The sequence below is a fragment of the Pavona decussata genome, unplaced genomic scaffold, assembly GCF_977016875.1.
Source record: "Pavona decussata unplaced genomic scaffold, jaPavDecu1.1 SCAFFOLD_510, whole genome shotgun sequence".
NCBI classification, from domain to species: domain Eukaryota; kingdom Metazoa; phylum Cnidaria; class Anthozoa; order Scleractinia; family Agariciidae; genus Pavona; species Pavona decussata.
The window spans coordinates 754,544-777,682 of NW_028145827.1; the positions used below are offsets into that span (position 1 = coordinate 754,544).

The window sequence follows — 23,139 nt, forward strand, 5'->3', positions numbered from 1 at the left end:
ATTTCTTGCTGTCTGTTTCATGGTATTTTATACATTGTCTTGCTATTATATATAAAAGCAAATACCGTGTGTTTTCTTTCCTCCCATTTCATTTTCTTCTTCTTTTCCACTACTTTTGTCAAATATGGCTGCGCGCCGGGGAGTCCCTTTCAACAGCAACTTAGCTCGCTTGGCTGAAGGCATTGTTCGCACCAAACAAAGATTTGGTGGCAGAGCGGCAAGAGAAAAATACCGCCGCCCTTTTAGCTCAGTTAGTAGAGCGCCGGGATGCCAAGCGGGTGGTGCCGGATTCCAACCTTGATGACTCGGTCCAGTACTCAGGGTCTTAAAATAACTGGGGTGAAGGTGCTGCCTTTGCTTGACATCTGCAAATGGTTAGACCTTTACAAGGCTCGGATGACAGCGTAGAAATGATGGTCCCGTCTCTAGTTTGGAGACGTGAAGGAACTACTGAGAATATAACAAATCCTGGCTGTGATCACCCTCAGTGCATGCTATCATGTGGTCGGCCAACTTCGTTCCCAGGGCTTTTTCCCTAGCTTCACCCCCTAGCTAGAGAAAAGGCCCTGGGAACGAGGTTGGTGGTCGGCTTGGCGTGAAAGACTTCTGAGTGAATGAGACCACAACTGTGTATAACAGCAGTCATTGGGATGTAGCCGAGTGGGATCTTGTGTCTTATAGGGGGCCTCGATCGATGGTAACGCGGTCGGTATGTCGGTCGAGTCACGGTGAACCGTCGGTCAAGTATCGGTAAAGTATCGGTCGATGCATCGGCCGATACTCGGTCGACACGAAAAAGGAACGAGGATTTTGCTTTGTTCTAAACCAGTTAAACCGGGACACTACAGTGTAATACGCTGGCATATTTTTGTGCGTTCTCTTGACCTAATATGGTAAAATGATGCAATAGTGCAAGAATAAAATGAGATAACGACAGACTATCGACCGACTATCGGTCGTTATTATATTGGCCATCAACTGATATGACGACCGATATAGCGGTGCGCTATGTACACGAATGTCGATCGAGATAAGGCCGGACGAAGTGTCGAAAAACATATTGATAAAATATTGACCGATATATCGGTAGATACTATCGGCCGGTAAGCGGTGAAATATCGATGAAGTATCGGTGATGTGTCGGTTAAGTGTCGGTGTATTGCTATCTATATCGGCCGACAGCCACCTTGGTCGATACGACGACCGCTATAGCGGTACAACATCGACCGAGTCATCCCCAATTATCGACCGAGGCTCGACCAAGATATCGACCGTCAGTCGACTATCGACTGTTACCATCGATCGAGGCCCCATATAAGACACAAGATCCGCCGAGTGTTGGGGTAAGGTGATGATGATGATGATGATGATGATGATGATGAGCACCATTCTCAGCCCCATTCTCAGCCCCATTCTCAGCCCCATTCTCCTCGTAGCCCCTAATCCCGCATCAAAAACTTTGTTCTGCGTCCTATAGACTTGAATAAGTCTCTCTTTTTCGTCTTGGATATAGTACAGCAAACGGAATATACAAAACTATTTCGCCCTCAAATGGGAACGGTTCCTATACAAAACATTATAATCTCGCGCGCTATAACGAAGCGGTTTACACTGTGACGCTCAGATAACGCTTGTGCATTAAAAAAGGTCAACAAAACGCTCTGAGAGCTTGGGTCACATGTGGCAAACCATTGTGCGAAGCTATTAAACAAACTAAACTGATTTCAGGGCTGACACTAAGGCAAAAGTAACTCTTGGATAGTGCAGGGACCACTTGTACAAACAGCAGCAAAGTGTAGCCGGATCTTTGTGTAGATCAGGATTAGCAATGTTGAATAAAACGTAAAATTAAATGCAAGGCTGATCGGACAGCTAAATTATTTTAGCTGTCCGATTAGCCTTGCATTTAATTTTACTAAGGCAAAGAGCGATTTTAAATTTAGACCTAGTTCAACTAGCGCTGGCCCTGAAGAAGAGTAGTTACACCATCGGCCCAAAGTATCAGCCCTGCAGTCAGTTTGGTTTATTACACTAAAGTGACGTCAGACACGTGCATATTCGGTAAAGAAAATGTTCAGTACAATTTGTACTTTGTGTGGTCCTCTGCATTCAAAGGTCTCGTCATTCTTGACCCTACCACCCTACCCCCAGCATTTAGATGCGAGTTATGCCTTGATGCGAGTCATGTGTGGTCTCTCTCTCTTCTCAGTTAAGAATCAGCTGTTGAAGTAGTTTCGAGAATGAAATATCGTATATCATTATTATTCTCTGACCCCCTGTCGTGAACAAGTGATTTTTGTGTTTTGAATCTCCCCAGCACTGTCTGCAGACAAAATAAATCTATTCAAAATTTCAGTCAGAAATGATGACTGCTTTCGGAAATTATTTCGCTTCATAGCTTTTCACCGTAGTGTCGTGGCTTGACTTGAAATGCAGCTGATCGCTAAGTGCAACAAGTGAACTTCAAATTCACGGTTTCTAAAGCCGCGTTAAAAATTGAAAATATGATGACGTAACAGGGTGGTGAAGTCGTCAAAAAAAAGATTGTGCTGTTTTTAAATTCTGAACATTAATTGAGTGTAATTGAACCTTTCAAGTGAAAGAGCTATATTACAATTTTCAATTATGAAAATTACTTGACAAAAAGCATGTGTTAAACTCTTTTGTTTCGAAAATACCTCAGGTTCCTTAGCGCCTCTCCCGTCAGTTGTGTGTGTGTGCATTCCACAGATTTAGCTGTTTGCAGTGGATTTACGCTGGCGTACACCCTCCATTGTTCCGTTTTAATTACTTTCATATAACGACATTTGATCGGTAGAAAGATTCCTAATTTACATTTTGCACTTCTACCAGGGAGTGAGGTTTGAAATAATTCCCGTTTGGGATGGATGCCATGTGATACGCGTTTCTTGATGCACGACTGAAAGATACCTTGGTCAGTTTCGCCTGCGGAAGGTCAGTGTAAGTTGCTAGCGATACTTTATGTTTGCTGAACTCGTGGGAGGATGCAAATCACTCGTTATTAATTACAACTTAGCTACTCAGCAGTACTAGAGATGTTGGTTTGTCGGCGGGCTGGTTTTATGTAGTCTCAAGTATGATAGCAGTTCTATTAGGCAAAGAAGTTGTAGCTTCTATCTTTTAATCTGTGTTTCTTTCTTTGAAGAAGTAATTTTCTGTTTTGCCTCATTTGCTTTTGCTTTCCTCTGCTTCCTTCGCAGAGACGCTCGGCGGCCATTTTCGTTTGGCCGTGCCAAAGATATTCCAGATATACAGATCATAAAGCGATACAGCGGATATTGTTTTGTAATATTCAAGAAATAGCTTAGGCTACCTTTAGCTTAAGCAACAAATTTATGGCTTTTTCCTTCGATTTTATTAATAGAACTAAAGATCATTCGAAAAATACGCAAAATACAAATAAATTGTCCCCTTTGTTTACAAAACGCGGAGATCTTGTTCAAGTAGTCGAAAGTAGATTCTAAGAGTCCCCATTACTTTCCAGATTTTTGATCTGCCTGTTGTTAAAGATAAGTATTTTATTACCCGCTTGGGCAATAAGCCCTATTAGAACAAAGCGATTTTGTCAGAGATATCAACCGAGCGCACGATTCGTCACGGATAGGGAAGCGAAGCAAAAGAGCAAACATGTTATTTACAATTGCCTATAATTATAACCTAGGACTGAAAAACACTTAATCGCGGCTTCTTATGCGTTTACCGCCATCTCCTGACGACATCTAACTCTGGATGAATACCGTTCGAGGGTGTTCTACGGATATTGGGGTTAGGGGGCGTGCGTATTGGGGTCCTACCCAGAGTATTTTAATTTTAAGATACCCTATTTCACACTAACAGGCCGGAAAATAATCTATTTCTTATAAAAAAGGTCAGAATATGCACCCTCAATTTAGACTAAACCAGCTCAAACGCGACACCCCTGGAGGCTTTGTACAACAAAAAATCTTGAACGAGTGTAAATGAGTCACTCTTTCCCCCCCTCCGACCCTTAAATGCCTTAGGTGTCTTGTTTCCTAAGGTCCTGCCTTGTGATGATAAAATTCTCAGAGATGTTTATCATTCAAAGACCAGGTCTGCAGATGAGAGGGTCAGATGGCTTTTAAATGGCCAGGCTCATGAATAAATTAATACGAGTTTATAGAACGCATGAAAAACAACAACTTCCAACACGAAGCTTCCGTGAAAGAAGAAAAACAATTTCTTTGTTCTTTTGTCGCAAAAAAAAAAAAACCAACGAAAATGTATCCATGCATTTCAGCTACTAAGATCAAGTTGGAGATAAAACACATCAAATCCCTCTTTCATCAGTATAATGGTTTAATAAGAGTCTAATAAGAGAAAAACTTATTTTTAGCTGACAGTGCTTTCATTAAGGTTTCAATCATCACGATGCAGTCGTTCTTCCATGAGGCGTGTTGCATACTCAAGGAAAAATTTTTTCAACCGTCAGACAAGCTTATCCAGTAGCACTTTCGCTAAAAAATCAACCGGAGAAAAGTGTTCTATATTTCAGTCGCTAAGGTCGGGTTCATTACCTTACCGATATACTCGGTCCTCCATTCAGTTCGTTCCGATTTGTTACGTACAGCCCCATCTCAAGGTACGCTACCACTAATAATAAAATTATTCACAAAATTGCCAACTATGACTCGCTGAAGTGAATGGTATGATAAGAAATTTTGTGAGAAGGAATATAAATGAAAATTCTCATGGCACTTGCGTACGGTCGTGCTTGGCCGTCTCTCAAATTTCTTCTCGTATCTCTTTTACTTTAATATATTTCTTTAAGATAAACGATGGAATATTTCTCTTAATTGACAATTTTCAGAGAGCTTGATGCAGCGAATCATAGAATTCTAGCTATAGCATGAGCCTCATTTTCAAGTCGACAATACCGTTATCATTATATTAACCACAGGCAGGTAATGGGCTCCTGCCACAGGCAGCCCAAACGTAGCCTCCAAGGCAAGATTATTTACAGATTTAAGGCTTTGGACGGTAGTGGTGGAGTAATTCAAAAGAAAATGTAGTAGTTTGATGAAGCCATGTTAATATGGGTTCATCAAACCACTACAATTTCACTCAATCATTTGCAAATTTCACGTAAAAAAGTCCAGAAATTTGGCTCTTGAGTACACAGGACAACTGAGGAGACCATGAAGCAAATATAACTACATTTTATTTTAAATTACTCTCTATATATAACACTATCACCTACAGCTTCAAATCTGTATAAAATAACTTTCTCTCAGATACTACGTTTGCGTTTCCTGTGTGTTAATCAGCATTCACAGCTAAGACTGAGGGTGTGACTGTCAACTCTGCCGCGTTCTCTTTGACGATGATAGCATTACATATTGTTACTAAGACTCAGTATTATTGCGCTGGACTACTTCTTTACAATTGTCAGAGACAATGTTGTTGTTAAGAATTAAGAAGGCTTCATAGAGTTCTCTCGTTCTCTGTCTTTTCACAGTCAGCGTTACAAACGTTTTCATTAAAGCGCGTCTGTGAATGGAGTGGCTCACAAACTCTATTTGGATAGATAAATACCTCCTGCTAATCTCATTTTCTGGATCTGTACTGTGAGTTAAGGACTGCGTTTTTTCCCGTTAATTTATGGCCCAAGCACGAAGCTTGCGGGCCATAAATCAACGGAAATAAACGAGGATCCGTAACTTACAGTACGAACCCAGAAAACGACGTTGGTAAGATATTTATTATATCTCCGAGGTTAATTGGACGCCCGGGAAAGGAAACTTTCAAATTTAGCGGGCCGTACACTAACAGTGAAATACGGCTCACAAAATTGACCAATCACACCGCGCGTACTAACTGAGAGATATAATACAACATGGTATTGACTGAGATCTCTTTGCGACGAAACCCGAAAGGGACAGAGGGTATCGCAATTGTGCATACCGTTAAGCTGCCTTCGGACAAAAAACATGTTTTTGTCCTGCTGACATTCAAAACACAAGTCATTCCCTCTGTACATATCAAACCATGAAAACGTGTGACTGTCTTTGAAAGGACCATCGCGAAAAAATAAAATTACCAGATCCTGTAGTAAAAGATGAAATCGGCAACAAATTCTAGAACAGATAATACAAAAAAGAGCAAGGCTGATTTCACGGTTAGGTAATATATTTTTCTAATGTTTCGAAAGGCACGGCCTTTCTAAGCTAAGGCAAAAGACGTTAGAATTTAAAACAGAAGGGGATGTCGTTTGTCTGTCTATCTTTTTGTCGCACTCACTGCTCACTGCAGACCTCAGTTTACCTCGAGCCAAAGAAAATTGGCCATAATAAGAGCTAGCGCATCCATGGCGGCAAACATGGCAACTTTCTGCGCCCTGAAACATTTGAGCAGTTTGAATGCTAAAGAATCACTGTCATATAACAAGCATGCAGTGTCCTCACGTACTGGTGCCAAACGGCCGTAACTACATACGATGCATTCGGAACAGGATAAATAACAACCGGAAAGGTTCAAGTGATTCCAATAAATGTTGGCGACTGTTGCTCTGCTGCAGCGGAAATGTGCTCTTGACGGAACAGTCGTTTGTCCATCGGAATGTCGGGGTGATTTTTAGTACCTTTAAGGGGGGTGGAGTGGGGGAAATTTGCAGACTGCTATCACTAGAGTTGTCGAGGGGACCTTTTGGTATTTTTAACCAAGTCAAGTGACTTGGTACCTCTTAGGGATTACAATGAATTTTAAACTATGCTAACAAAAATAATTCATTTTTTCTTCTTCCAATAATTTCATACGATCATTCCCGCCATGTTCTGTAATGGAGATAACCGTCAATTCGGCGTTGCTTAAATAAAATGTAAATTAGCTGCCCTGAACAAAAGCTAAATCTCGTCGTGAAAACTGTATTCGCATTTAACATGTAAGCAGAGCAAGATCTTGCACGTCAGTGTTGACTTTGAAGTCCGCCGGCCTGTTTTCCTAGCTTCAGTATGAAACCACGAAATGTTGACATGAAGTCTGTAACATTAAGGATTATAAATACTTGTTACAAAAGTCTCGAAAAACTCGCGAAAGGCTGACTTTCGAATCGAATCGATAGTTGAAATGTTGATTTTTGAGGGGGGGGGGGGGGGAACCGGAGCCCGGAGAAAAATCTCTCGGAGCACTGAAATGACGCGAAACCGGGGATCAAACTCGGGATACATTTGTGTAAGGCGAGTGCTCTCACCACTGCACCATCCCTGCTCCGCTCCAAAAGCTAAGTATGGCTAGTGTCGTCTTTAGGCAGGCGTCTGTGGACGTAGATATTTCACTTATTGGCTACTTGATGGGCTGATGTCAAGGGTGCAATTCATCCGTATCACTGATAAAAAGAAAAAAACACTTGGTAAAAAAAATATATCGTATGACTAGGTGCTGTTAAAGGGCATCCTGATACCCAGAGGTATTATTGAACACAATCCCGCAGTAAGATAGTAGTTAGGCATTGCATAAAGGATCGAAAATGACTCTGGTCTCAGGTATGTAAGACAAACAGTGATTCAGCCAGACTTCTGACTGTGAATAGTGTATGTTGGCCGCTAAAAAATTCCATAATGTACATATATAATATATGCGCCATCTTTCAGTTAAACACGGAAATCTCATAATCTATGTTACTAATAAGAGTTTATATTTTATAGTCCTTGCTTTTAGTGGTCAAAATAATTAAGTTTGACCACGCAAATGGAAGCCGCTGAGTGCTGAATAATTCCGGCCTACGGTGTTTTTCGTCTTTCCAATTTTTGCACAGATGAGCCAATTTGAAATTGTTTTTCAATCATTTTCAATCGTGAACACTTTGGTCTAAGGCTTGCCCTTGTTCAGTCGATGATTTTGAAAACCGGATAAATTTATGGTGTTAAAATGACTGATTTAATAAAGCTTACATGTGAAGAAGATGGAGAGGGTATCGAACCGGGGAATCTAAGACAAGGGAGCTGGGATGGTGGCTATCTATATCTTTATTTCCGTCAGCCAAGATTAGTCTAGCTTAGATAATAAGGATGTCTCAGAAATTCAGAAATTCATTTAGTTAAGGATTTATGAAATGAACGTTTCCTTCGTTTTCATTTTGGAATGTCTATGTAAACATTTGATTTGTTACAGTATACCAGAGAATGTAAATAACCACGCACACTGCATGCTGGCCGATATCGAACTAAAGTGGTTGATATTTAAGGGTGTACGGAAGTTCTAACTAGCCCGCTGAGACAAACATGCTTAACATTTTCCGCAATTATTACAAGTGTTGGAGAAGTACCCTTTTCTCATATTGCATACACTTTTGATATTAACGGAGTGCCGGTTTTATGTGCAAGTTACAACATTAGTGATTCAAAAGATATCAGATCAGAGGTTTAACTAAACCACTTTTTTTTAATCTTTTTTGAAGGAAAAGACTAGACAGAGCATTAATGCGACCAGATCTTCAATAAAAAAAAAAAATAGAAAAAATAATGAACGATCATTTTTGCCACGGACAATTGATGAAGTAAGTCTGTTTTCTTTAGCCCTCTAAGAAGTGAAATGAAGTTAAATTTCGTGAATCCCAAACGGTTCGAGAATGCAACTTAAGGATTTTCTGATATGTAGCAAACCTTTGTTTGCTTTATCTCCTAAGAAGTGAAAAGAAGTTAAATTTCGTGGAAACTAAATGGTTTAGAAAACAACTTAAGGATTTTCTGATATGTAGCTCACATTATCGTCAGTTTGTCTATTGTAGGTGCCCTCGGTCAGGACTGTAGTAAGCTGTGTTCGCTTTTTACTGATAAGTTAACTAATCATTGAGTAATTAGTTGCTTTATAATCCGCTTAGCGCTTAAGGACCGCGTCTTATGCGAAGATCAATGGATACGCATCAGTCATCTCAGTTTCTACGTTTAATGATATAAATCCACTAAAGATGTCTTCTACTCTCCTTTTTTCCCCCGAGAGCTTTTTAAGCAGTGGAACTCTCGGCCTGCCAATGCTCCTTAATCGAATTCCATTGACATTTTCTAGTCTCAAGTTGGAGATTTTTTTAAACTGAGATCCAAATATACTAGCTCAATTCTCACTGCACACGCCTTGGAACGGTGCTCAAGACATATAATGACACCGTAATCTCTATATAGAAATATTTTTTTTATTCTTTTTTCAGATTTATGCTTTACTGAAAAGTCAATTTAAAGAAGGATAAACTAAACAGCAAGGTCCCAACATGAAGGTAAGTTCAATGGGTTCTTTGTCATCACAGCAAAATCCACACGCATGCGCAGTTATAGTTGCTACGTCATCTTATCCATTCTCGATCCCAGGCAATCTCGTTCCCAGAGTCCTCGTTACCGTTGTCCAAGGGTTACGAGGGCTCTGGGAACGAGATTGGATCCCGGGGCCTTTCGGCTTGACCGCGCAAATCGAAATCAGTCATGCGCAAAGGAAGAGCTGGGGGGTCCAATTGGGTCCAGAATGCATCTTGCCGTCAGAAAGACAAGCAAGAGAGGTTCACTGGCTCGATTAGAAACGAATCATTGTGACTACAGCTAGTGATAAGTTTCCTCTGTTGCTGGGACAAGGGGAACTAGTTTGCTGGCTAGATAGGCTTTCAGTATCTTGTTTGTCTGTTGGTTTGTTGTTATTGTTGTTGTTGTAGTTGGTGTTGTTTTCCTTTTTTTTTTAATTTAATAAACAAGGGAGTGTTTGGCTGAGAACTAATTCCCTCGTACTATATAATGGGCATCGCAGTGATACTTAACTAGGGTCCTCTATGTGCCCTTTTTCGACAAATTGCCCCAAAAGAAATGGTTCGTTGTTCGGTTAGGCTTTTTTAAAGTTTGTTTCGTTTTATTTAAGAAGACGGAGGGTCGTGGGTTCGAATCTCATCTGGGGCTCGGATTTTTTCTGTGTCCTCTTATGGTCGATTCTTTACATCTCCCTTTATTTCCTTTACAATTTTTTTTGGCCGGCTAAATTAATGACCAATAATCGTATATAAATACAGTTAACTATAGTCTTAAACATCCGGCTTGCGGCCCTAGTCACTTTCATTTGATGCCCTAATTCAAGTTGTAAGCGGTAGCCTTTAATTAAATAACCCGGCTCGTAATAATTCGTCATAAATACCTCACACAGGGACGATAGCTCAATTATCAGCCCAACAAATTGTCGTTTATCTCAAAATAAACAAATTATTTCCTTGATGAAACTTCTTTAATCCTTTATCTTGTTAACCATCCGAGATTGATCATTACTGAGGAAGAAACATGATTGAAAAACAATCTCTAACAGCTGTGGATGATATGGTTACCTTATCGAGACCCTAAAAAATGGCGGAGCCAAACTCTGGAATACGGAAAAAAGGAAAAGGGGGCCACTCCTGGAGAAATAATGTTTTCAGTGAGGGTGGTCTCTGTCACTAGCGTTCTAAGAAGATTACTCTTAGCGTACAACTTAATTTAGCAAGTAATTCAAATTTTGCTTAGGTATAGTAACTGATAGTAAAGCGAGCAAATCATGCACGAAAGGTTCCTCTCCTCGCGAGGAGACGCCACGCGCGGAGTGAATTTCCGCGCGTGCTCGTGTGGTTCTCTTTACAATCCCTGAGAAAAATAAGGGACTTCTCAAAGTGTACGTTTTTAAAATACCGTAAACTAGTTTAACAGGCCATCAAGCATCTTAATTTCCTCCAAATCGAAGGGTACGAACAACAAGCTTTACATTTGTGAAACTGTGTATAAACTGAACAATGGAGAAGTTTGATTAACGAAGTTTCATTGCATTCAAACAAACAACTAGCAAGCTTCCCAGCTATCAGACAGTTTGCAACCTTCGGCGTGTAATTTTTGACACCGCTTGGAGATGGACTTCAAGAGAACAAATAAAGCTGTACACTCACACCACAAGAATACGCCCAGCATTCTAACAGCTCAAATCTGTGAGAGGTTTATATCTCCTCTGTTAATTATAGTGAAACTGTTACCGGAAAGGGAGGCCTATTTCTACAATTAATGACCCGACGGTTAAGCGTTCTGAAAAGGAAATAGTACTGACAAATATCCCCGTATTTAGTATTTTAACGTCGCCTTTTTTGGGGGTAGGGGGGTGGGGTACAAGGGCAGGCAAGCATCTATCTTCCTTCCATCCTTGTATCCTGGCCAGCAATCAAAAGGCTGGTTTGATTCTCCTAAATAAATGAGTGTACACGGTTTCCTTTAACGTTATTCAACTGTCTTTATTCGCTTTTAAAATTCAACGGATAGATCGTCGTAACAATATGGCTTATACAGCGATGAGGTGATAAATTGCGAAAGGAAATATGAAACACCTACCAAGATAAATCTCAAAAATTATTCTTGGTTCCCGCGTGATTTTTTCAACGAGACGCTTTCATAATTCTACTTCATTACCTAAATTCGATCGTATGTTATTCTGCGCACGAGCGCTAACCAAGCCAAGAATATCCCCAATCGTGTTCCTGTTTTCATAAAGCAGCCTGAATTTCCCGACCACGCCTATCAGTCACAAATCGTTGCGTTGGGTAACCTACAACCGAGCTTCCCCTTGTCGGAAATTCGTCTCGTTGATTTAATCAATTGTTTGCCATACCTTCAAATCAGTCTAATATATGTTCAAATATGCTCCGTTCATTGTAATACAGCACCGCATTCCTGTTATTTTGTTTCCTCTGGGAAACCCTTTAAGATGGAGTTTGTTTTCTCTTGGGCACTTTACAGTGACCTTATCAATGAAATAAACAAGAACTCGTGGGTGTTTTTCATAGCCATTTGCTATCTTTAGCCTTTCCCAGCCATCTAGGTCAGGGTGTGTTGATTACGTAGCATCGGTTTTAGACGTACGTCTTTCAACTTGGATGCGATTTTTCCACAGATTAGCTTTCTCGACTGCCTCGAAAGTAACTTTGAGTGGAATTATCTTATAGTGTGTTGATTTAGGAACTCTCTTTGCTGATAAAAACATTTCTGTGGCATCCGCGCGAGACGCCTTTAGAATCTTGTGGGATATCTTCAACAGGTTTTTACGGAGGCGAGTGGCGCGCGGTCCAAGAAATTCATTAACGAGCGGTTTAGAGTTACGACAAACGTTAGTGTGGTCCTTAATCCTTAAAGGAATCTCTGCGTTCGCCATTTCCACTTCACGCGAGTTAATAATTTGGTTTGCCTTGTACTGGAATTTCTTTGAGCACGTTCGCCATTCTTGCAGACCATGTTTGTTGCAAGTTGAGTTCCATTTGGTCGAAGGAAGCTCCGGTTCTGATCAGGACCTCCGGAGGAACTGTGTTGGAGAGAACGGGAAAAGAATTTCACTCATCTGTTTGTCATAATTTTGCGCGAAGAGATTTAGCAAAAAGCTATTTAGATATAGCTTTTAAAAATATATGCTACTGGAACTAAACAACGACGATTCCTAGAACGTAATACATGGATGCTTGGTCAGGTATGAATACTCAGTTGTTGGGGATGGGGTTGGGAACTTTTAGGAATTTTTCATGGCGGTGTCGTGGTTCATCCACATATATTTATCTTTCTTTCAAAGACTTAAAGAAAATAAGAGAAATTGGTTCTCCACAATTTTTAAGAGCGCATTTTACAGTTAGGTCAAAACTCTTCGACTTTCAGTAGATTATTGTCAAGTGTAAACCTATGACTTATTTCGTAGGAGGTCGTTCCCGTAGCCTTTTGAGCCTCTGTATTCACTTACATGATACCGGCCAAAAACCTGCATTCTCTGGTACGAATGAACTGCGAGTTAACTGCAGAAGATGTTCACCGGACCGAAATTCTCATTCCGGTTCGAAACCTCGATCTCCAACTCAGTCGTCACGCAACGCTCCTCCCCGTTATCTTTCGGGGAATTGCGTTGCGTGACGACCCAAACAACGGCTGCTTTGCATTTGGAGACCATATAAACGGGCTATGACTGTGTCCGTTTTCATAAGTTCTCTTACCAATGTATTTTGGCCACGTATTATTGATTTTAATCTAATGTCCATCAGGTGACCGTGCGATCTCGCGAGTTTCTGTAAAGGATGCGTTCAGCTCTCGGAGTGTTTTCATTTTTCTTTTGTTTACGATGACTTCTTGATGACCAAATCCCTTTTTTTCCCTTTAATTCATTCATACTTTTACAACAAGCGCCATACTCATCGATAATTTGTCACCTGAGGACGACAGTTACTAAAAAATGATTTCAGAAAAATTTCCCAAAAAGTTACTGAAGCGTCTGTCAAATTGTCTTTCGGAGAACAGAATGTCTTCCTGGACGTTTCCTAAGAATAAATTTCCGTACCGATACTGTCGAATTGTTGAGCATAATTATCCGAATGTGTATTGATTCTACAAGTGGTTGAGATAGTTTTTTCCATTTCCTGTAACTGGAAGCTGTTGAGATATCTAATCACCTAAAAATCAATCCCATCCGATGGATTTGTGGTTAGGGTGTGTTGAATTAACATAGCAGTTATCACCACCTAATTTGAAAATTAAGGAACCCTTTTGGTCCGGCGCAAGGAACTACTGTTCATGCGTCATTTGATCAGCTTTCTGCTCTTCATAACGTGAGATCTAAGGCGTATTTTTTTTAAAACCAACCAAAGGCGGCCACACCTTTGACTTTTGAAGTTTGTTTATTTATTTTACCGATTGATCCGGCTTCCTGTGGCACGGAGATCATGGGTTCGATTGCCGTTCAACGCTTGGCTAGATTTTTTGCAGGCTTTCTTTTCGCGACTGCTCAAGTTGTGTACGTAATGGTCTTCCATGTATCAAGATTGAAATGGAAATTAAATGAATTGCTGCGATTGCCCAGACTTCATCAAGAAGCTTAACAAGGCAAACAGGATCTCGGTAGTAAGATCATCAAGCATTCGAGCAACAGTGTACCATAGCCGAATCAGGGGAGCTGGCCATGTCTTAGTCAGAATTTATGTTCCACGATTTATCCTTCAGAGAACAACAACAAAGAAAATACGTTTACTGAACTATTTTATCCAATAATCTAGCTATTCTACCCATTATGTTTTAAATAAACCCGTAGAGGATAAATAAATTAAAGTGACCATTTGAAATGCGGAAGAACGATAACGATTTATGTACACTGAAGACCATCAAAGTGTTTTTTTTTTTGTAGGCTTTCATTTCGCGATTGTTCGCGTTTCATACATAACTTCCACTCTTGCGATGGCCTTCGATGTGTTTACAAATATATGATTTTGATACGGTTAATTTTGATCCAATTCAGTTAATTTGTATTTTATCAACCGGTTACTAAAATATATCTCTTGTCGTAGCTCGAGTGGAGAGCCGGTTACACCTGAAAGTAATTTTTTGGGATCGGAATTCAGACCTATTATAATCCTGATCCTCTGTAATGGCGGTTTGGTCAGTTTAAGTTGGGGATGAACAGGTTTTAAGTTCCAGTGGTTTAATTCTCACCTCCTTATCACTGTTTTCCTTCAAAACTTCACCCTACGAATATTTGATTTGGCAGAAAGCTGGAAGCCAAACAAGTGAAGCTCCAACTTCTTTATCCTTTTCAGTCATTGCGGCTTATTCTCGCTGTGAAAGATTAGCCAGCTAATCGTAGATGAAGATTGTATTCGTCTTTCCTAATTTGTTTGGAAAGCAGTCAATGAGGTGAAATCATGTGGTTTCATAATTCTATAATAAGGTCTATTTTTAGGCAGCCCCCCTGACCACGCCTTTGCTGAGGGGGTGCGTAACCCTAATTAGCACACACGCCCACTGAAACGCACAATCTCGATCTGGCAGCTTCTTATCGCATCGTTATATCCTCGTTCATTGTAAATTTCCAAAGCTGGCCAACTTAAAGCTGATCATTTCATATTTAAAGCCATTGTATATCAAAGTTTGTATGCCTCCTGCTGTAAACTTTCTCTTTGTCTCGGAACGAAAATTCCTGAGGTGTATCCCAAATGTATTTTATTTGAAAACAACATTCTAATTAGGATAACAGGATCACCGGGTCGAATTAATTAATCCACATAACTTTCTGAGCACAATCAAGTGTTTATTAATAGTTTGTGGTCTGGTACGCAGTGTTTTTATATATTTACAGCTTTTAATAGAGCTGGTGTCACTGTCAGTTACAAAGGATAAATTGTGTTAATCAGGAGCCCATTATTTTCTACTCCGCAAATACTTGTGTGGTTCTGACAGAAAAATCGATAAACCAGCATATTTGTTTTAAATGTAAGTTATCCTTGTCTTTTTTAAATTAATTGATTCATGTAAACGTCCACCTACCTGTATTATTTGTCTAAGAATTTTTGATAGTTTGGAAGGTATCGCAGTGTACGAAAATTTCCGAACTGACCAAAGATGTACTTAACTTTTGTTTTTAACTTCCATGCATCTCTGTGACTAGCGTCGTGACATAAAGAAATAAGTATATAGAATTCGAAAGGAACGTCGCGTAACGTGACAGAATAAAAGAAAAGAAAGAAATTCTGTTTATGCTACTTCACGTACATACACGTAGACCATCTGGCACATGAAGCATTTTATTTTTTGGCGGAAAAGGGTAGGGTAGAGGGTGTAGCCGACACGAACAACATGACCGCCTTCGAATAAAATCATTTCAGGAAAATTTTGGATTTTTGTTGAAATCTTATCTTGTTTTGATGCGTTAATGATGGTAATTTATGTTGTTCCGTATTCTAATTTGCCCTAAAAGAGCTTTTTAGGGTGTATCAAATTGCTCATAAGCCAATCTCATTGTCTTACACATAGTTCACGGATCAGTAATTTCGTTGGTCAAGTGAGTGACAAATCCCTCGTCAAAACAGAATTAGCCAGCGAACGTGTATTATGTTGGCTGTAACAGGGCAAAAGAGCTGGAAATGTTCCTAGGTTCAACAACAGGCATTTCGTTATGGACACATTTTGTGCAGAAACACTGACTTTATTCTGTTCTGCATTGTTTTGACTGTAGCTCAACTTAGCTGGAATTCGCGCTACAAAATGGCGACTGCCAGTGCGAGCACGAAGGCAAGACAGAGAAAACATTCGTTTGGTTCGTCACTCACTCTGTTGAACCGTACAAGATCAATGACTGACCAGACACTAATTGGAGTATTAAACATACTCCGTATGGATGAAGGACAGGGGCATACTTTTATGGTCAAAGCAATCCTGCCTGATGGAAAACCAAGATTGGTGAGTCGAACGTTCATTGCATCAACTTTGATTGTTGAAAACGTTTCCAATGTCCTGAAGATTTTAAGACTAGAATTGTGATATTGTTGTTTATGTTTGCATAGAGGGCTGTTTGGTGTTTGCTTGGACGCGCCTAATTTGCGTTTCAATGAATTTTATTTGTGATAATTCAGCTGATGTGTTCGGTTCCAATACAGCGTTCAATTTCATTGCGGCATCTTGATTTCAAAACGTCTGTCTTCCATTCTGCTGTATCTTTAGCCTCAGTTGGAATTCTTTGTTACGGAGAATCCAATTTCCATGTCCTGGAGTTGAATTAGTTTATTAAATGCGCGGTTTCATGCGGAAATGTTTTCCTAAACATGTTAATTCGGCGCCGGTGCTAGCTTTCCACAGCGCAAATGTTGTGTTTTGGTGATCTCAAGTGGCTTCACACTGCGAAAACGTAGGTCGACTTACTCAGATAAAAAACTAAAAAGCTAGGGCCGTATATACCAGCATGAAACTCTTCAGGCTACTTTCAATAAGACGCCAAGATCATCGGCATTACGTGGAATAATTTTCTAATTTTTAAGCGGCTCAATGTATTAAAATGTGACACTCAGCGTAATTTCCTCCCAGTGAATTGCCGTTTTCCGGTCTATCAACCCCTTCGGTCCATAGGCCCGATCAGCGTTTCTGCCGTTTCTGCACAACACACGAATGTGACGTCGAATTTTAATTCCGGGATAGCCCCGATTTCGACTGATCTTTTAGAAAGTCGATCGAACTAAATCGAGCAATATCAACTGGGAATGTTTTTATTGTTTAATATTTAATGCATGAAAGCCTGCAAGATACAATTCATCTACTTAAAAGCTCATTATTTGTGGTTTTTGGGGTAGTTTCGTTTAATTTTATGACACGCGAGGCTCTACAAGTGACCAAAACAAACCTCAATATAAATTCAACATACCGTAGCATAATTAATGTCTGAAATATATTGTTCATGTTGGTGTTTGTTAGTTGAAGGCCCACCTCTCATCAAGGTTGTTGACAATCAACAGAATATTTAGGCTTGCCGGGTATTATGATTTCTACTTGTCCGTGTCATCCGCTTTGAAAACTTTAGTTTAAATTTGTTAAATAATGTGAATTAGCTTTAATTGAGGTTAATATTGTAAAGATATGATCAAGGACATATTGTTATTAAAATGAAAAATGTACATTTTTTAATCATTACTAATTTCCGACCATCACAGATTGCAAACTTGATTAGAATGATGTCATTGTTCTATTTTAGTTGATTCCTAATTTTTTTTATTTTTGTTTGTCTACATTTTTAGACAGCCTGAATCTCATTAAATTTTGTGACTTCTGTCACACATAGAAATATACAATTCTGCAGATTTACTCCGTTATTTCTACATTGATAACTATTAGTGTATGCAGCGTATTTGTACTTATAAGAAACAAGCTCTACAAGATCAATTCAAAGCCCAATTAAGCTAATCATGGGTTAGCATAAACCTTGATTCAAGTTTAATTTTTAATCAAACATTCTTCAAAAAGATGTTTGTCCCTTAGGGTTGAAAACCTTGGTTAATTTTTCAATGGTCCCAGCATTTCATCTTGTTGAGACATAGTTGGTTCCCCACACTAAAGTTTTTTCCTTCTTTTTCTGTCTTTCTGTCTTCCTAAACCTAACAAATTAAAAATTCAATTTGTACTGTACATGAAACCACCATAATTTTTATAACAAGGAGGGGAATATCTGAAAATCCAGAGGTAGGGTAGGGGGACCTTAATATAATAATAATAATAATAATAATAATAATAATAATAATAATAATAATAATACTAATACTAATACTAATACTAATACTAATACTAATACTAATACTAATACTAATACTAATGATAATGATAATGATAATGATAATGATAATGATAATGATAATAATAATAATAATAATAATAATACTAATAATAATACTACTACTACTAATAATAATAATACAGGGATCCCGAATCACGAAAGTGATATTCAGTGGGGCCCTGTAGATTGAGAAAAAAAAACAAAGAAAAAAAAAAAAAAACAAACTACGTTATGTTTTAAAAACTTACAAATGATTGTACAAATGAATATAAAAGTGACTGAAGCTGATTGTACCTTTTTGGACTAAAATATAAAATTCATGAAGACTGACTGTCATTGGGGATTAAATCTAACATGATCACTATGAGAATTATGTTTAACTTACCTTTTGGGTTATAAATAAAAGTGTAGCTCCAGAACTATCCACCTCTCAACATAAAGGGATTGAAAATTCAAGAGAGGTAGAGAAGGGAGAGGAGGGGGGGGGGGAGTGGGGTACATGAAGGTAACATTTTAAGAAGAGTACACACACAAAAAAACCTTAGTTAGTGCATTTGGACTTTCGATCGGACGGTTGGAAGATCCAAGGGTCGTTGGTTCGAGGCCAGGTTGGTCTCTTCATTGCTGCGTTGTTTCCTTAGACAAGAAACTTTGCTCCGCATTGTCTCTCTTTACCCAGGTGTTTAAATGGGTACTGGCGACATACTGCTGGGGGTAGCACCGGAATGGACTAGCATCCCATCCTGGGGGTAGTAGCAATACTCCTAGTTGCTTCATATCACAGAAACTGCGCTAAGCTCTGGCCATGTGGGCCACTTAGGCTCTAGTGCACCTTTACCTTTTACATGTACATGAAGGTAACATTTCAGGAGTAGTTCATGAAGCTAACATTTCGGGAGCATAGGTCAAAAAACAAAGTCCAGTGGGGTTGTGGAGAAGTGTGATGTGAAATAAGCAACAAATCATTGTTTGTAGGCATTAAAATCACCATCTGCAATGGCTTTAAATGGAAATGAAGTATGAAGTGAGAAATTGGAATTTCTGAAGGGGTAGAGTAGCCTCCGTCTCCCTCTTTTAGCTCATTGAGGAACCTTTATGAGTCAAACAAGCATCTGTAAGGGAGGCTATGTACAGGGGTACAGGAGGAGGGGTATGGGTATTTTCTAGACATGTACAATATGGAAAAAATGCAGGTATAATAGAGAAACAAAGCCCCCATACTTAGCAAAACCGGTCCTTAGGGTCAAGCCACACCCACAAAATAAGAGTTTGGCACTTTTCGGGGTTTTCTTTGAAACTTTCTGATGAGCACTCATTAAAAGCACACTTAACTTGTGTCGGGCACCCCAGTTAGCAGCACATCAATCAAGTTCGTGCAAATTGCTTGTGAAAGAATTGCCTATTTGACTTACATGCAGAATATATTTTGTTGAACTTAATCTCCAGCAACTAATATTACTTCTGCTGCTACTCTTCATAATTCCTTGGAAAAGAATTCTGTGCAAACTACAAATCCAAACTTGCACTTCCTTGCTTTCCCAGTCACTGGTCATTGGGACTTTTTGTTGAAAACTCTCACGTTCCAAGAAATGTCAACCCCCTGGAGATTTTTTCTTTGGGTGCTATCCCCACCCCTGTCATCAAATCATTCCTCTCCTCCACAAAATTGCTCAAATTGACCCATCCCCTCCCCCTTAAAAATGATCAGAATTGACCTACCCCTCCCCACGACAAAAAAATCATGCCCTCACTTTCTCACTAATCAACCCATTTCCTTTCCTTTTGTTTCTTTAACAGACTAGGGGAAAGATGCACAAAAATACATGAATGAATTTGCAAAACAAAATGTTGTAGATTTTATGAAAATTTGGCCTTAACTCTAGTTGTAGAGAACTATCAGACATTACTTTTATCCGGGAGATTTGGTAAACGGTATTGGAGACTGGGAGATTTGAACCGTATTCAGGAGATAACTGGATAATCCAACAGAGCTGGCATTGCTGCATTCCCTAACATTTAGAGGGAAACTTTTTTGTTTTTTGCCTTAATTGTATCCTTGACAGTGCTAAATGGTCCAGTGGCCAGTATTCTGTATTGTTTTTGTAATCCCCCCTTTTCTATGGCATTTAGTCTTAACAATAAACAACTGGCGTGACATTTTATAAATGCCATGTGTACAACACATTCATATTCAAATATTCAAAAAAGAATGAGATGCTTGAACTAACAGTAAGATATTTACACTGTTCAGGACTCTGAAAGGTACCTCTACCATCTACATGTATGCGACATTTTTTTTTGTTTTCTTGCATACTTTCTTTACAAAGACCTTTACAAAATGAAAGTGCATTTTTATTTCATTCTTGTGAAAAATTATTACAATATAACAGATCTTGCAAAGGAGGTGTTGTGGCAAGTGCATGTTAGTTAATACAATACAATACAATACAATACAATGCAATGCAATACAATACAATACAATACAATACAATACAATACAGTTAACTAGTTACCCTTAAACCCCTTATATCAAAGAACAAATTCTCCTATCTTGTCCCCATACTTTTCTTATAAAAGTACTGGGGAGAAATAATGACAATATCAATAAAATTCACCAAGTGGGTGATCATATCCTTAATTCTCGTGACCTCATAGGTTGAATAAGAATTGATATCTCAAGGAGAAATTTGATGCTGATCACTGTTAGGGCTTAAAGGTTAACATACTTGTACCTTCTGTTGTTCCTTCAGTTGAGTGCTGAACGAAATATGACAGTGAGGGATCTGGTTTCTGGAATTTGCCAGGAGTACAACTTGACCAATTATCAAGTTCGTACATTGCCTGAAAAAGCATTGCTAAATCTTGAGGCCGGTGCAGTAACTGTAGAGAATGCAGAAATCGCCATTGAGGATGTCGACAGAAGGCTGTCAAACTTTCAGTTGGATAATCTACACACAAGTAAGTTCATAACAGAAAGCTTGCAAGGGTGAATTACATGCACCTGATTGTGTACAGCCTCTTGTTAGGCAACACACTTAAAGTACACATGCACACTCAAGTATCCACTTAAAAATACAGTCGAACCTGTATTAAGCGGTCACCCTCGGGGAATGGCTAAGTGACCGCTTAATACAGGTTGACCGCTTAATACGGGTTGCACAGAATACATCACTTACTTGGTTAAGAAAGTTCGGTGATAAAATGGTATGACAAAGGAGAGCATGGTATTGAAACGGACTAGTAAAAAATTAACGCCACGATTGTGCAGAGTTTTTAAAAAAACTCAATTGCCTTGCACGCTATTTGTTACCGCATTTAAGTGGTTTCCTTTTACAAAGTGGCCTTTTAAAACAGGTCAAGACAATAGAAACAGCTCGCTGGGACTTAGTATAGGGTGACCGCGACCGCTTAATAGAGGAGACCGTTTAATACAGGTCAGGATTACAGTGATTAAGGGAAGTAATTTTCGGGACTTTGACAACTGACCGCTTCATAGAGGGTGACCGGTTAATACGGTGCCGCTTAATACAGGTTCGACTGTACAGTGGTTGGTTGGGACCTTGACTGAGTGTCCACTTGGTAAATCAGAAGAGGATTCCACTCACAGGGTTGTTAATAAGAAAAGGGTTCTGCTTACACTGCTGCTTTGATTCTTTGTCTTGACGTCTCTCTAAAAATGTACTGTTAGTTGCAAGGTTGAAGTGACCAGGTGGTTAAGGGTGTCAAAGTTATTCACCACTGAAAATAAAATGTGTGCCCCATGGAATTCATGTTGATAAGAGAATGTGGGGATTTTCAAATGTAGGTATGCTTGCAAGTAGTGCAATGGTCTCTCAGTAGTGTAATAGTAGTTGCTACTGAGCTACTATGCAATTGATAATTTGCCTTTTTGTTGTGGGATGTTCAAATGTGGTTAGCAAGTGAATGGTGAGACCAAAAGTCAGCACATCAACATGGTGAGGAGGGGGGAGGTGGGGGGAAATGGTCTTTCAGAAAGTACACATTTCACAAAATTTCAGTCAGTTCACCTTTTGTGAACAAGGTGGTCAATTTTCTTGTGATACTTTCTCGGAGTATGAGAGTTTTTTTTGTAAGGCTAAGAAATTCTCAGGCTTGCAGAAAAGAATGTTAGTCCCACTGTGTCACAGTTTCAAATTAACAAATTTCCAGCCCGACTTACTAATGGTGTCTGTAGTGACTGCTGTTTGTCTGTTTGCTAAGCTTGCATGTGCTGTTTCTACTCTCTTCAAACAGTGATGCAGGTTCTTTAAGTCCTCTAGATACTGATTTATTATGATTAGGTGTAGGTGATGAGGCCAACACCGTAGTATCACTGCCCCAGTAACGCAATGGTCTGAATCAAGATATGATATCAAATACAGCTAGTAGATGAATCAGCTGATTCATTTACAAGAGCACTTAGGGCCTCTTCATATGAGCCCGGTAGGAGGAAAATGTTTCGTCCTGGACAGTCCTGGTATCAGCTCGGTTACCAAGATCTCAGTCGCAAAAACCGAGATCTCGGTAACAGGGCCAGCCTGCCTTCTCATATGAACACATCTAAACTTTTGTAAAGAAAAGAGTGATGAGGTGAGATTTTGGAAACCGAGCCAGCCCAGTCGACCGGGCTCATATGAAGAGGCCCTTAGGTTTGACTTCTGTGGCACTCTCTGTGTATAATTGGGGTACCCTCCCTGAGTGTTTTGCAGTTGTAAAAGTGGTGTACGTATTCTTACAGATCAATGTTTTCACTAATTTACTGATGAACTCTGTGTCTTAACATTTTACATTGCAGTTAAGGATCCTAGACTCCGATGTGTGAAAGAGTTAGTTTATGCTGAAGAAATCTACAATGAGTGCTTGAAAAGCCTGTTTGAATTATATGCTGAACCACTTAGGTACGTCTTCCTTGCTTGTTTATAGCGCTGCCGCTCTCCTTTAACTTAGTTACTCCTCTTGATATTTTTGCATTTGAAGCTGTACAGATCAGCAGATAACTTTTTGGGGCAGAAAATGTAACTCATTGAATATTCTTGTGAACATTTTATGCCTTTTACCCTTAACAGT

The 23,139-nt window shown here is 39.4% G+C and overlaps 1 protein-coding gene across 6 annotated transcripts in view; it reads left to right on the forward strand.

Annotated features, from left to right (window-relative positions):
• Positions 1-2,752: 2,752 nt before the first annotated feature.
• Positions 2,753-23,139, forward strand: part of LOC146450074 (uncharacterized) — a 74,279-nt gene continuing 53,892 nt past the window's right edge. For 2 of the 6 annotated variants that reach the window (XM_085100738.1, XM_085100739.1), the window contains exons 1-4: positions 12,457-12,474; positions 15,991-16,214; positions 20,823-21,030; positions 22,868-22,970. In XM_085100738.1, the coding sequence (XP_084956864.1) occupies positions 12,459-12,474; positions 15,991-16,214; positions 20,823-21,030; positions 22,868-22,970 (551 nt within the window). In that variant the 5' untranslated portion in view covers positions 12,457-12,458. Of the gene's footprint in view, positions 2,962-7,505; positions 7,521-9,181; positions 9,248-12,456; positions 12,475-15,233; positions 15,249-15,990; positions 16,215-20,822; positions 21,031-22,867; positions 22,971-23,139 lie in introns of those variants that run through there. The other 4 variants (XM_085100741.1, XM_085100740.1, XM_085100742.1 and 1 more) reach the window with 4 other exon arrangements.